Source organism: Propithecus coquereli, unplaced genomic scaffold (genome assembly GCF_000956105.1).
Source record: "Propithecus coquereli isolate 6110/MARCELLA unplaced genomic scaffold, Pcoq_1.0 Scaffold6, whole genome shotgun sequence".
NCBI classification, from domain to species: domain Eukaryota; kingdom Metazoa; phylum Chordata; class Mammalia; order Primates; family Indriidae; genus Propithecus; species Propithecus coquereli.
This window is the reverse complement of record NW_012151951.1, coordinates 1,115,980-1,132,317: the sequence shown is the minus strand read 5'-3', so window position 1 is coordinate 1,132,317 and position 16,338 is coordinate 1,115,980. Positions and strand designations below refer to the sequence as shown.

General features: G+C 38.3%; 1 protein-coding gene across 8 annotated transcripts in view; it reads right to left on the bottom strand.

Moving 5' to 3' along the window:
• Positions 1-6,919: 6,919 nt before the first annotated feature.
• Positions 6,920-16,338, bottom strand: part of YAP1 (Yes-associated protein 1) — a 116,277-nt gene continuing 106,858 nt past the window's right edge. For 3 of the 8 annotated variants that reach the window (XM_012659224.1, XM_012659229.1, XM_012659231.1), the window contains 3 exons: positions 15,297-15,427; positions 12,048-12,160; positions 7,602-10,624 (listed from right to left, as the gene is read on the bottom strand). In XM_012659224.1, the coding sequence (XP_012514678.1) occupies positions 10,386-10,624; positions 12,048-12,160; positions 15,297-15,427 (483 nt within the window). In that variant the 3' untranslated portion in view covers positions 7,602-10,385. Of the gene's footprint in view, positions 10,625-12,047; positions 12,161-15,296; positions 15,428-16,338 lie in introns of all 8 variants that reach the window. The other 5 variants (XM_012659227.1, XM_012659225.1, XM_012659230.1 and 2 more) reach the window with 3 other exon arrangements.

Below are 16,338 nucleotides of genomic sequence, written 5' to 3'. Positions count from 1 at the left end.
CCTCAGCCTGGCTGCAAGGCCCTGCCTGGGTCAGCCTATGTCTACTTCAGGCTCCTCTCACAGTGCTCCAGCCACACCACCCCGTGTTTTTTAGTTTTTTCAGGGATGACGGAAGCTCCTTTCCATCTCGAGGTTGTAGGACACGCTGCTCCATCTGCTGGCATGACGAGCCCCCTGCCCCAGGCCCCAGCCAGTGACCTTTCCCTCATCTCCAGATCCTGGTTTAAAGGCCCCCTCCTCAGAGAAGCCTCCCCAGCCCCCCAACCAGAGGATCACAACCAACAATGATCACAGTTATAGTCAGGTAACTGTGAAATATTTCAGGTGGGCCTCTCCCTTGAGAGAGTAAGCTCCATGAGGGCAGGAGTATTCTGTCTTGTTTGCTGCTCGAACTCCACACCCAGCAGAGTACTTTATAGCCAGTAGGTGCTCGACATATACTGACTGAATAAAATAATAGTTTCTCCTCTATGGGTCTGCTTACTCTCTGGAGACCCCTGGTTATTTATTTTCTCCCTGACATGATTCAGTCTCCTCCTGAATTGAGGGGCCTGGCACAACTCCCTCGGGACTGACCCCTCTCTGGAGGAACGAACCGTTAGGGTACTAGCAACTCATCAACATCGTGCCATTGAGCTCCTGTTCCTGTTCCCATCGTACCTCCTCGCACAGGCAGCCATCTTTGAGGCTTTCCGGAACGTGTCTCGGCGTCGCAGCCCCCCTGAGGGCAGAGTTCTACCACTGAGTCCGGTTGTTCCGCTGCCACTGGTCTCCAGTGACCCACACCAGAGCAGGGTTAAACAGAGGAAGTGTCGCTTCTGCTCACACTGGCTTGTGACGTCTGCACACCAGCTGCACATCACTCCTGTGCAGACATCGCAGAGTCCGTGCCCAGACTCATGGGCAGTGAAGAGTTTAGAGTGAAATTTTTGCATTGGCACATATGGAAATCCTATGGACCCTTGCTGACATGGCCGCCTGGAGCATGTATTGGACTCGGTCAACTTATGCTTCTGTTTTCTGACCATTGGCATGTGCATTTCCCCTAATGGTCTTTTAATTCTTTGAGGTCTGTTTTCCCTCTAGATCATAAACTTCTTGAGTGTAAGGATCATACTTTTTTTTCTTTTGTTTTTGAAACAGGCACTGTCTCCCAGGCTGGAGTGCGGTGGTGTCATCACAGCTCACTACCACCTCAAACTCCTGGGCTCCAGTGATCCTCCTGCCTCGGCCTCCTGAGCAGCTCAGAACTACAGATGCGCACCACCAAGCTTGGCTAATTTTTCTAATTTTTTTATAGAGAAGGGGTCTCGCTCATGCTCAGGCTGGTCTCAAACTCCTGGCCTCAAGCAATCCTCCCGCCTGAGCCTCTTAAAGTGCTAGCATTACAGGCATAAGCCACCGCGCCCAGCCAGAGATCATACTTTTTTGGCATTGTATTTTCTGCCACACTGCTTGGCATGTGGTAGATGCTTAAGTATTTATAAAATTGAAAAGTGCCTAGCAAACGGTGACAGATATGACTAGAAAATCTAGGCTGGGCAAAGGATTTCCTATCTATGACTTCAGTTTTGTTCAGGCCTATTAGTTGGTCCATTCCTGTTCAATGACCCCCCAAAATGGGCTCACCGTCCTTGGCCTTTGAGTAGCTGCTCTTGGTGGCCTCACAAATTTAGATTTTCCATAGTTTTTCTTTACTTGAGGTAAGTTTTACAAGTCAGGAATCTGCTCAGACAGCAGCTTCCCTAATTTCTATCTCTGTACAGTAAATTGCACAAAATTATTTCCATTCTACAGTATATACTGTCTGTGCAGACTGATTATACTTTTTGAGAAACCAATTCAGTTACCTTCAAAATCATTACCTCTCCTCTTGTCTTCCATTTGCTGGGTAGAAAAGAACTGGCCCCAGTATTATGGGAGCAATTCAGAAATACTCGAGTTCACTGTTAATGTCTGGAAATGTATGCAGATAGCTCTATTTTTCTTCCATGTTCAGCCCATTTTTGTTACCCTTTGAGTAAGTATATTCATAATTTCCTTAAAATTTGATGCAATAGCCTGTCCTCTAGTTTAACAGACCTTCAAAGGCCTCCATTGCTCATTGGATATTTAAATTTTTCACCCTGGAATTCAAGTGATAGGTAGCACATAGTGGTAATAGGTCAGACTCTGGAGCTAGACTCTCCACATCCACCACTCAGATATGTGACCTCTATGCAAATTTTTTTAACCAGCAGAATTGGGATAGTACTTACTTCACTGGGTTGTTGTGAGGATTAAATGAGTTAATACATGGAAAGTGCCTGGTATACAGTAGGCACTGGGGACATATTAACTATCACCATCTGGTTCCAGTCTGCCAAGAACGTAAACTCCATGAGGGCAGGAATTTTTGTGTTTTGTTCATTACTGTATTCCCAGGGCCTAGAATAGTGCCTGGCACATATTAGACATTCAAATATTTGTTGAATGAGTTAATCCATTATGTATTTATAGCTCAGCCAAACAGAAATACTCCCCAATTCCCCAATATTCTTAGTTTTCTTGTTCTTTCCTCTGACATCACTTCTGTTAGGTTAGTCATAACCAATGTCCAGCTTAAATAGTGCCTCTAAGAGGCCTTGCCTGATCATCCCAGGAGGAAGTCATCTTCCCAGACCACGCTCTCGTGGTACACCTATGAACTATTTCATACTTATAGCATTCAACAGTCTTATCTTTACTAGTTTGTAAGCCCCTTGGGGAAGTTACCATGACATTACTCAAGACCAGAATATTACCTGACAGTGTGCTTGTTGAACCAAGGTACATGATTTTGAAAAATGAACAGCAGAGCATTGTCTTATTGTGGCAATCTTCCTAGGATTCCCTCTGTGTGGAGACCAAAGTCCTACCTGCAGTGGGGCGAAGGGTAGGGAGCTCAGAACCAAGAAGACAATTTTAAGCCCCAGTGAGTATGGTTAGCTTTGTACACAGAAAATATTTCCCAGTTATAGGATACACCCTCAACTTCTACTAGTCACCCCACGGCCAGTAGGGGATTTGGATTTAGGTTTGAGGCACAGTAATAATACCCACATCTTACAGGATTTGTTATAATCAAATAAAGTCTTAAGTAGTAGTGTTTTGATAATTATTACAGAATATCAAAATATTGTTATTGAAAAACAATTAGCCTATTTACATAAAATTGGAGAGGGTAGGTTTCTTGGTGTGCATACTAATGACAGAGCAAGGCAGAGCCTCATGTACCTATGCAGATATCTTGAGTAGACCCACTCAAGTCTGAAGGACTATTTTGAATTGTTCAATAACCGTATGTCTCTAAACAAGATGGTACTGAGAAAAGATCATGCTCATCTTAAAATACAATATTGCTTTGAAGGAATGTTAACAGTTTACCAGCTGCACTTACATTTTGTTTTGGTCCTCATAATTAGTGTCTAAAATGGTGTAAATTGTAACATTTTCACCCGTGATGGAGAAAAAGTTTCAGAGACTTCAAGTCCCACAGGAAGGGATGGCAGTGGGACATCAACTTGATTGAAATAATTTGCTTTTCAAATTTGCTATCTTCAGTAGATAGAACTATGGGAGTATTGGAAATGCTCAGACCTTGAGAATTTTGTTTTAATGGCTTTGGAAGACTAACAGGAATTTGGTCAATAATTTTTAGTTCAAATCAGTATTATTCATGAATTCCTTAAACAGTGTCCCTAATTTGGCCAGGGCTTTCCACTCCATTCCAGATCAAAGATGTGTCCTCAAAGGGGAGCTCTGAGCTGGCTGTTCACACACACACACCCCAATGAAGCATCAGCTGTTTCTGAATGTACAGTACACAAGCTCATGGTGGTTTTCTGAAACTCTCATAGCAGAATTCCACAGAAACTCCTTTGGCCTAGAATATGGAAGAGATATGTTGTTGTTCAGTGGTTTGGATTGTAAAAGAACAACTAAATCTCAAGTCCACATTCTCTGCTGGGCAGGCCCATTGGGATTATCTCATAGAGCTCAAGAGACTTACTAGTGCTCAGAGACAAAATACCACAGCAAATGGTCTCCCTTCAGAAGATAATGCACACGTCGTTTTTGCAGTGTAACTTCAAGTTACCTAGTGAGCTGGTTGCTCCTGAACATGAGTCGTCCTATCTCTCATAAAATCTAAGGTCTTAGATCATGGTCACCCCAGGGATCAGAGTCTCACATACTTGTGATCATCTGAGCATCATTTACATCCTGAGTTACAGCCCATCAGATGCCTCTGTTGAACACTGGCTGCAGATGTGCTTACCTCTTCACTCAGTAGAAAGAAGTGCTTAAACACAAATTGCTATAAGGCTCCCTGAAGGAGAAATGACCTTCAGCCAGGTTTCCAATAGCTGCATCACTGTGTTACTTTGAGTAGCTGGCTTCAGTAGCTCATGGAGTACTACTAAAATGCAGATCTTTTCCCTCAGATTCTGCCACTTCATCCACATCTTTGAGAAAATTAATTTCTCTTAAAGTTGGCCAGATAGGCCATCATGTTAATTCTGTGTAAATCCACCATAACACAGGAACCTGATCTGAAACTGAACAAATGCCTTAAAAGGAACTGAGATGTGGCTTCTAATAATAATACCCAACAATAAAAATTACAGCCAAAAGGTGATATCTAACTCATATATTATTTTATATAGGTTCTATGAAGGTCACGAGAATTATAGTCTCATAATAAAATATACTTGGGAAATATGGGGAAAGGTATGTCATAACCCTAAGAAATAAGTTTTAAAAGGTTTGTTGTTAAAGAGATACAAGTAGAAGTACCATTCGATCCAGCAATCCCATTACTGGGCATCTACCCAAAAGACCAAATGATATTGTATAAGAAAGACACCTGCACCCAAATGTTTATAGCAGCACAATTCACAATTGCAAAGATGTGGAAACAACCCAAGTGTCCATCAATACATCAGTGGATTAATAAAAGGTGGTATATGTATACCATGGAGTACTATTCAGCTTTAAGAAACAATGGTGATATAGCACCTCTTGTATACTCCTGGATAGAGCTGGAACCCATTCTACTAAGTGAGGTATCCCAAGAATGGAAAGACAAGCACCACATGTACTCACCATCAAACTGGTATTGACTGATCAACACATAAATGCACATATAAGAATAACATCTATTGGATGTTGGGCGGGGGGGGAGGGGACGGGTATTTGCATACACAAAGAGTGCAATGCACACCACCCGAAGGATGGACATATTTGAAACTCGGACTTGGGGGGGGGGCAAAGGCAACATACGTAACCTAAACATCTGTACCCCCATAATATGCTGAAATAAAAAAAAAAATTATTATTCATCTGTAAAAAAAAAAAAAAAGGTTTGTTGTATCACAGCTTTTCGTATTCAGGTAATACAGCAAAACATATTCCATGTGTGATTTGGAAAAGCTGTAGTACTAAATGTCATAGACTTCTCATCTGATTTTTGATTCAGTAAACTTTAAATTGAAAAAGACTGTTTATCACAAGCTTCTCATGACTAAAGAGGCTAAATGCGAACAGTTGAAAGTGGAATAGGGATGAGCCACCATGGATTCCAACAGCATTAGCACAGGTGGAACTCTGGAGCCAAAGGAGAGCAACACACAAATCTTCCCACAAGAAAGCCAGGTTTTCAATATAATTGATGGTTGCCAGGACCAGGGAGGTCTGGTTGCCGTTAGAGAAGGTAAAAACGTGACTGGGTCCTTGGGGATACTCCTGTGCAACCTCAGCTGTTAAGAAATGAAAATCAAGGGGGATTAAACATAACCCACCAGTCTACTGGCCACTCCTGTAGTAATCACCTAGGTTTCCTTTTATTACTAAGTATTATTCTTTCTTTTCCTCTGAAAGACTATTTTCCTGCATATTCCAGCTGGGCAATTCATTTACTGAGCTACTGAACTTTAATTTTGGGTCTTAGAAAGACCACAAGAAATGTTATGTAAACTATTCAGGATCAGCTACTAAGGACTACTACACTTCTCAAATATTTGGAATGCTCCTCCAAATCCAAACATATTCTGAATATTCTGCTAAATCAGACTCAGAGTTAACTAAAAGTTGTACAATTCTGGCTCACAGGACCCAGCATGAAGGTGGACTCGTATTACTGGACTTCAAGTCATCCAATATACAGTACACTGCTTCTTGCAGCAACTCCCCAATAAAAAGTGCAATGTATAGAGACACAAGGTATGCTTCTGAGCTAAAATGTATGACCACTATATTTCGTAGTAGAAAAGGGAAACCATCAATTTCAAACGCTACAAAATTAGTGTTCTACTAAATAAATTATACATAGCAAAATGTTTTCAGATTGGTCTTACCAAAATGGATGTGTCAATAATTGAAGATATTATATATATACAAAGAAATAAATCATTTTCAAAGACATGCCTACTTCTTATTCAAAGTTTAGGACCTACCACTTAAATTTGTGAACATTTTTATTCATAAAACAGTAAGTAATATTCATCACTACTACAAGTGTTCTGTTCTGGAGACCATGAGAGAGTATTTTGGAGAAATAACATCAAAGGACATTTTGTCATATTCTTCTCAGTTTCCTCTGTGCTATTACATGTAGTAAAGTCATTTAAGAATGAAGCAGACGCAATTCTGCTTAGACGCTACCATTGATGGGAATGGTGTATGTGAAGAGTACAGAATATAAAGGTCAAAGAATTATATCCATACTTCAAAAGTTCTAAATGCTATACCTAACTTTAAGAAGCAAAACTAACCTTCAATTTAACCTGTCTACCAGTTATTACTGAAATCACCTTTATTTCTAGTACATGTTCTACTGGAATACCATTAAGAAGCCAAAAAAAAAAGTTTCAAATATCATCAATTGTTAAAAACAACGAAGAACAGTTTAAGGAAAGAATGTATTTGAACCACGTAAACAAACAAAAAAGTATTACATAAGAAAAATAATGTAACAATTTATGTAAGTACCTAACATATGAGCATGCTCTTACATCTAAAACAAAAAATAAAAAGGTAACATTGGTACTATATATATATATTTGACAAGTGTGCATTAAAGAATTCTCTAATATAAAACATTTAAAACGTGGAGAATACTTTTCAAGATACAGGAAACAATTGTTATGATAGGCACACCCACAATTCTCATAAAGACATGCTTGCAGAGATAAAATTCATCTGAGCACTCATTTTTCAGATGTACAAAAGCTATGGAATTGTTAATCACTGGATATTGCCTCCCACTTTTGCACTGTTTTGAGTTTCAACACTGATTCGTATGAATTCTGAATTACACAATTAATTACTGTTATTTTTCAGTCTTTCTACCATGTTCTATATAGAATGCATCTATTTAATATGAATACTTAAAATAGCAACATTATTTGTATCAAGGTCACTTCCTTATGTTCATTTTTCTTTAAAGGCACTATATTTAGAAAATAGTTATTACAACAAATAGTGCTTGGAAGATCTGAAACGCCAAATCAATGTGCTCCATCTACTACAAGTAGAACTAAGAAGCCCTAACTGAAAAGAACACAAATGTAAAAAGCTGATAGATTTAAAGATTATAAAATCGGTTTATTGTAAAAAGCGATTCAAGAATACCCCGTTAAAATCTTATCCCAATGCTACCCAATACAACCAAGAAGCAATTAAACACTTTTACATTAGGAACAAGGACATAAAACAAGAAAGACCACATCAAGGCTGTGATTCAAACTCAAAGAGAGAAAGGACTCTTAGGTCTCCTTCAGTCAGTACAGAGGGTATAAGGTCAAAGCACTGTGTCAGGCACCACAGTACTGCTACAACATTGAGGTATGACTGAGCAAATTAAAGTTGAGGGGAAACAAAGATCTCCACATTCTTGTTTTGTGGGTGTACTTAAGTGATTGAAATTTTAGGAACAACTGCCTTCAATGGACAGCAAGATGCAACACAAGTCTTTATCGAAGAGAAACAGTTTATAAAGTTCTCTATCAAGGTCCCACTAAATCTTCAAAACCCCTCCCCATATCTTCCCACCCTCCCCCTAAACTAACACTATTCTGCTGATAAGTAAGATGCATTCTTAATTTGTGGCTTATTGGAAAATTACAGGCACACCTTCCAAAGTAGCTTTGATCTTCTGCACATTAGAAAAAACTCCAACAACATGATATCATCCATATACTCCACTTTGCATTCTAGGTAGAATTTTATTATCACTCTAAAACTCAATGCATCTGCACAGAGGCCATTTCCCCCCAGACTTAATTCAAGATTTAGTCTTTCTGTTGTTTTCTTAGTAAAAGCCTTGGAGTTAATTTTATGAATGACTGACCTATGAATTATTATATACAACACAGTGACTGCAGTTTTTTTTTTTTTTTTTTTAGCACTGAAAGTACTTAAAATAGAACTTCTTACTTCCAACTTTTGCACTTCTCCAAATCAAAGGGCCAAAATACTTAGATTTTGTAACCGAAAAAAAATCTATCTTCCTAAGCTGTGGCTTTTCATAGCAGCTTTAGCCAGGAAAGAAGATTTTATATCTGTTATAAACCCTTGAAAATAAGGGCTTATTCTAAAAACATTGAAAGACCCTTAATCATAGAGGTGCTTAGCTGGTGCCACACTTTTAATTCACAACCATTACTTCGTAGCTTATACTGAAGAGTTAATTCATGCTCATTTTGTTCCTTTAAAAAATACTCTTTGGAAACCATTATTACTCCTGTAGACACATACTCTAGTTATATCTTTTCCTGTAAAAATAAAGGTATAATCATGATTATCTCTATTTCTTTGCTAAATTCAACTACCAATATACATTTATCAATCTGATCACTTTACCAGCTAACTAATGACCTTACACTATTCTATATATTCTATATCCAGGGTCAATTTTCAGCATACAGAAGTAGGAGCAAGTCTTATAAGTAAGAAGAATATTGTAGGCAATATTTTAATCTAGTCTTTAATGTAGTCATTACAAATGAGAAATAAACTATTAGAATTTACTTCCAAAACTAAGGTGAAGGTAGACTCTCAAAGTTAAAGAAAGGTAAACCTCTATAAAGCTTACTTCTGTCATGTAAGTTATGAACCTACTCAGTGATTTCCCATCAAGACTCAAAATTAGTCCAAGGGAGTCCAAGGAGGAAAATAAAGCCATTTCTTGTTTGCTCCTTCCCAATTCATCAGATAATATGTATTGTGTGCCCGGCGGGCATAGAGCACTATGTGTAGTAAATAGCCCTTTCTAGAACACTAAACTACTTTAAACATCTGCAGACTGCCCCAATCAGATTTAAACTACCTGTGAAATATAAACTACTAGTCATGTATTCTAAATGCATACATTCAAAGCTACCATTTTAAAAATAAATTGGAAAGTAGGAAAACCTTAAAAAAAAAAATACATTCTGCTATCACACTATTATAAACATTGTGTGTGTGTGTGTGTGCGTGTGTGTGTATATAAGAGAGAGCAGAGATAATCAAGATTTAAATAAGATGGTAAAAAACCAGGAAATGTAGGTTTTACCAAAAACTCCAACAACTGTCCCAAGCTACAACTATAAACAGATTCACTAATATGGTAATTTGCCTAGGTTCTGACAGAACCAATCAACTGACAACAACAACAACAAAACACCCACCAAAATATCCACCAAAACCTATACTAGAGTATGTGGCAATAATTAATATATTTCTATGGAAATTGTCTCATGCCTTATAAGCTCCTAAAATAAAATCAAGGTCACTATGTGACTAATGATAGCACTAGAAGGAAAAGAAAACACTGAAAGTTAAACAGTCTTCAGCCTTGGTTTCAGCTATCTCTTCGAATCAGCATTAAGTTCTTAATACCAGATACAACATTTTTGGCTTGTCAGACCAGTAAGTCATGTTTTTCCACTGGCCAAAGGCAGCTGAAGAAACAATTGCTTGAACAAACTAAATGCTGTGACATGAAGCATTTGACTTCCAAGTCTGAGTATTGAGTTAAAATGATTGGTGAACATCTAACTGGGCAAAAGGAATGGCATCTATCATCCAAACAGGCTCACTTCCCCCAGCCCCCAAAATGAACAGTAGTTATAATAGCAAAAGAAACAAAAGTTTTTTTTTTTTTTTGATTCTTTAGGGCCAACTGTGAAAGAGGTCAGCAATATATTAACAGCAGCAATGGACAAGGAAGAGCAAAATAGTGGATGAAAGAATCTTGCTGGACGTTTGTTCATCTTTTTCTGTATTAGCCACAAACTGCAACTGGCTTATTTGGAAATTTCAGGTATATATGTCTTATCTCCTTAGATCCTTCACAGATTTAAAATTCAGTCTACCTGAGGGCTCTATAACCATGTAAGAAAGCTTTCTTTATCTAGCTTGGTGGCAGCCAAAACAGACTCCATGTCATTAAGGATGTCAGAACTCAAAGCTTCCTGCAGACTTGGCATCAACTCCTCTCCTTCTATGTTCATTCCATCTCCTTCCAGTGTTCCAAGGTCCACATTTGTCCCAGGAATGGCTTCAAGGTAGTCTGGGAAACGATTCTGCTGTGAGGGCAGGGTGCTTTGGTTAATAGTATCACCTAGTTGGAAGAGAGAGAGAGATAATAAGGTCCTTTTTGAAAAGCTAACATCAGAGGTGTATCATATGAACATACAGAAATGCATAGAGAAAGCAAAGCACTCCTGACTGACCTGAACTGATGATGCTCAGAATTTATTTTAGACCAAACAACCCAAAGATAACAAAATTATCAATGCCAAGTTTATTTTTGCTTCAACATTTATCCAGATACTCAACCAATAGGTTGACTGCTCATTATTATGTATTGAGTATGGAAGAAAGTCATTAAAAAAAGACAAAAACCCCCACAATCCTTCTATCTTCCAGATATGCACCGCCATAATAAAATTAAATATAAAAATGAATGGTATGGATTCGCCTTGCCCTTAACATACACTTCGGGAAGCACTAAAATAAAATGACTGTATGAATACTCTATTCTACCCTTGGAGATTCACATTCGTAACAGCAAAACAAGCCTCCCAGAAGTCCTTGAATAAAAAATCTTCTTATCTTTGCTTTTAGGTTTCTCAAATTTACCTGGCCACAGAACCTTTTTAGCATATGACAACATTAACATTCCTCAGAGCTTCAACAGAACATTCTTTAAAAAAACTAATATAAACTATTAAGTGCTACAGAGGTTTAGTGAAGAGAGAAATAAAGATTGGGGGGTAAGGTACAACACCTCTAGGATGGTTTAAGATCTAGGGATGATTTAAGGATGATTTAAGATCTAGATAAGCAGAGAGGAGGGGGAAGTATAGATTCTAGGCAGCATCAAAGCCACCAGCTGGATAAGCAGAGGCACAAAAGACTTGCTAAACACTTTCAGAAGAGAAGCTGTCAGCTAAAGAACTAGCCAGCTAGCAAAGGGAATTGCTTCATTTCCCTCCCGATACATGTGCTCTGGCAGTTGTCAAGTCCAGGGCAATGGTCATCAGGCAAGCCACAGGAGAAATGCTTCCTTAACTATCTTTGTGAGGGAGGTATTTCTTAGCTCCTGCAAGACCCCTACAACTATTCTAACAACAAAGTAGGTGGCCCCCCCAACCTACCCTTTGTCACCTGGTTTCCTGAGACCTATAGCACCTGAGCTGGGCTAAAAACCCTCAGAGAAGAGAGGGAGGGTTAACTGAATCACATATAGAAATCTCTCTCCAAAATTAAGAACACAAACTTATAAGGAGAGAGATTTCTGATAAGGTTCTGAAATGCCTTGCCAATTAACATTAACATGCTAAAATAAATCAGGTTACCACAGTTTTATTCAAATAAAACTAATATATCCAATCCATGATATTTAAAAACTAGGAAAAGACTTAGATTTTGACCAGTTTTCTTCTGAATAATCTTTGCTCACAATAGCTTATTAGACCTGGTGATAATATGACTATATCTGACTAAAAGTCAGGTTATTAAGAGTAATAAAGAATACCGACCTGTATCCATTTCATCAACGCTGTTCAGAAAGTCATCTGGGGTTCGAGGGACACTGTAGCTGCTCATGCTTAGTCCACTGTCTGTACTCTCATCTCGAGAGTGATAGGTGCCACTACAACATATGACAGTTAAAAACCAACACAAAAATTTTAAAAATCAATTCAAGGTAAAAGTAAACACCTTGTGACTACCAACATAATTCTCAAAGAGGATTAGTGAAAATTCCTACCCTTCAATGTCTGAAACAAGCACCCTCCTTCAGGGTCATATACAGCCCTTGTGCTATGAAGTAAGACAGACAAGTTAATCCTAATTGAAGCTGGCAGCTCGAAGGGGCCAAGAGCTCTCCTAAGGTTCTGCACTTGGTGACAATAAGGGAAAACAGACATACTCAATTTTTGCACCAAACAAAAAATTCTCTGCATAGGTATTCTCACAGTAATACCATTTGAATCTAGAGGGTGGGGGCTGGGGGATCCACATAGCTCACTTGTTGCAAGGTCTTAATTCCCCAGGTGGTGGTAGCACAGACAGAGGTCAAAACACAAACTCCAGGTGGGCAGTGGGACAGGTCTGCACTAGACTCATGTTAAATTCCTAGCTCTCTTGCAGAGAACTTAAGCCAAGAAAAAAAATCAACCCAAAATAAAGAAGCAGAATTCCTTTTTGGACTGCCCAAAATAGATCAGTCACTGCTGATAAGATAAGAATACCCACAGCTTGATCTCCTTGCTTCTGTCTGGGGCAGGGAAGACCCTAAATGTCTCGGCACAAATAGAAGGGTGCACAGCTCCAGCTGAAGGAAAGATCAAAACAAAACAAAAACTACGAGGTACATCCCTTGAGAAAAACATGACCCAAGATAGATTTTTACTTTAGGCTAAATGAAAAGTCTCCCAAATTTGCATACAAGTATGATAAATATCCTCAGAACATGACTTTCATAAACAAAACACTTTCCTAAGCTAGTAGCACACAGACATCATCAGTGGGCACTGACAGTAAAATTTTGAATTTTACTAACTAGAAAATCTTATGGAAAAGAGTAAAAACAAGGTTACTGCTATTCTTCTTAAGGGTCTCTGAACATGGATGTGAACTTTCCCAACAGCTTGAATGTTTACACAGCTATTTGTTTAACTTACACAAAAGTTAAAAAATAAAAAAACCAAGCTTTAAAAACAAGCTTTTATAATACAATTGCTCAAGGTTAAAAGCTCAGTCAATACCTCAAATTTTTGCCTTAAATTACTCAATGCATTTGCCTTGTCCTCCCCCCCCACTCACTCTGCAATTATAGGTTTATTCTAATGCTTCTGCCACATTTTGGCAAGATTCAAAAGCCTCACACAGATCCAAGAAAACACAAATTTGTTTCTGAGACCACTTGTATACAATGCAGTCATGTATGAGAAGGCTTCAGGATGTGGTTTGTTTTTATTTTGCCTGCCCTGATCTAGGACAAGGGCCTGGTCCTAGTCATCACTTTATTCCCACTGCTAAGCATGGAACACACATCAGACATTTGAGTCTGTTACCAAACTTACAGAGTTCATTCCAAACCACAGGGAAACACATGGGCATTCCTAGGACAGAGTTTACAGGGCCATTTTCCTGACTAGGAACTGCTCCCTACAAAAAAACCTGCAGGCCCCACTCATTCAGTAAGCATTCACTGAGCATTTGCTACTGCATGACAGGCATTAGATAAGGTTTTGAGGACAAAGAGGTTAACAACCACCACCACCACCACCTACAAGTGATGCTTTTTGAGAGGCTCCCAACTTCAGGGAAGGAGATGAACAAACACAGTAATGAATCATATACAAGAACTACATGAGCTATGTGAACAAAGTGCTTTCAGAACAAAAAGGGAGCCTGAAACGTAAAGGGGAAAGATTTCATGGAGGAGGACATCTGAGCTGGCCTTGAAGGATCTCAAGAGTAAAGAGGATGTTGCATCACTATTAAGAGTCAACTTCACAGCAAGTTAGAGCAACAAGTGTTTAGAGTTTAAGGAATTGTATAAATCAAGTAGTAATAGAGAAACCATCAAGAGTTTTTTTTTTTTTTCAAAGAAAAAAATGTCAAAGTCAGATATGTGTTTTAGAAATTGGGAGTGCTACAGAAAGTAGATATATGATTCTGCCTTTAGACTAATGACACTGATTATCAGCCACTGTGATCTTCCCAGAAAATAGAATCTCAAACTACAGCCCAGCTCTCACCAGAAGTTTTAAGAAAGAATCTTCATAAACTGTCAGAAGGATATGTAGCTTATCCATTTTTTAGAGTCTAACAGGCCCTCAATAATATAGGTACTAGAATTATATCGATCTGACATTTTCCTTGGGGGAGAAAAAAAAGTTCTGTGGCTATGACCTTTTCTAATCAGTCTAAGTTCAGAACTATAATCTTGTACGAATACACTTAATTTCAAGCAGAACTTTAAACTGCATGTATGTGTGTGTCAGAAGAGTAAATACAAACTTAAAATGCATTTTAGATGGCCTTCAAAATTAAACCTCCCAATTAGGCACCAGCATTACTCTTAAGACCAAACAAATGGTGAAAAATTCTATTGCACTAAATATTTTAAATAGGATACTTTTTCTTAAAATCATGAACTTTTCAATTTAATTGGTGAGGACTGAAAGGGTGGCATAATAGTTTTCCTGAACCCAAATATGTTTAAATATTTTTAAAAGCATGTTGTTTAAGCTATGTTAATTACAAATAATGCCATTAATCTCAATGCATTTTTTGAAAGAGGCACAACCTTACATTTTATCTCCTTGAACTACAGCCTTTAAGAACATGAGGCCTTACAATGCTGCTGGGTGAAACCTCTCAGGTTGAATAGCTATGTGGAAAATTCCTTCCAGTGATCCTTACAATGTGATCCTAAGTAAGTTTAAGATGCATTTCATTTGCTTTCACAGAAAGGCATGCACATGTTCCTTCATGAGTCTGTAATTTTAAGTAACTGTTAGTCAACAGTATAAGCAGAAGCAAACACGTTGAGACTGAATAAGTATCCTTTCTGCAAGTCTGAACAGCTCACTTCCTCTCACAGGAGACAGCTTTTTAATCCTTAACTTTTATTGTACATGCCATTTATGGAGAGATTCATTTACAGCTATAGTTTTTGGCCCACACAGATGTTCAAAACAGTCTACTAAAAGAGCTAAGCAGAATGGTCTTAAAGAGATGATCTTTTCCAGATATTCACCAGTAGCAACTCTCACCTGTTAAGAAAAGGATCTGAACTATTGGTCGTCATTGTTCTCAATTCCTGAGACATCCCGGGAGAAGATACTGGATTTTGAGTCCCGCCGTCCTGTTCCAGCGTTGGCAACTGGCTACGGAGAGCTAATTCCTAAAACAAACAAAACAGAATCAATCTGAGTAACAAATTTATTGTTAGGTTTCAAGAAATAAAATGCAGATTAAAGTAACTGTGTACATACAAAGCTGAAGTATTAACATCTATTTTAGTTAATACACTTTCCAATTAAAAAAAAATACATTTCCTAATGAGAATGACCAAATTCTTCTAACCATAATTTTCAAGTGATTGAAAATTACATAACTTTAAAGTTTGTGCAGTTATATTAATCCAAAAACATATGTACTTTGCTACTTAGTTTCACTGTTATTTTCTTTATTCTGGCAGATAGTCTCAAATCCTCCTTCAAGGTAGAATGGTAAGTCTGGTGTTTAAAAAGTAATTCTTAAAGTTTATTTTTACTCACCAACTCTCATATGATTTTGTGTGTTTGGCATTAGCAATAAAAACAAATACGAAGAACAACATTTGATGATTTATTACTATAAGACACCAATTCTCTCCTCCACCCCCAACATTGTTTTTATACTTTGCTATCAAGTGTCTCACTTTGACTTCAGGTTTTTCTATCTTGAGCTGGGAGAAAAAAGATAAAAAAGACATCAAAAGCAAAAACACAAATCCAAAGTTTCTCCACCATAATAACCATCATATTTAAAATGGGGTAACATTTCTTCAGGGGCATACAATTTCTCAGCAGGATTCTACCTGGAAACCTGAGCAAAGGCTATGGGCTGCTACTCTGATGGTTCCAGAAGGCATACCTCAACAGGTTCCAAACATCCCAGATTTCAGTCTATATTCGCCCAGGACTTGCAAGGCCAGTTCATCTGACTCTGACCAATCCCAAACACCTTCATTACTACTCTGTCTCCTTTTCTCTCCTTTCCATCTGTTCTTTGTTCCCTACCCTCCTAAGAACTTCCACTAGGCCTTTCCAG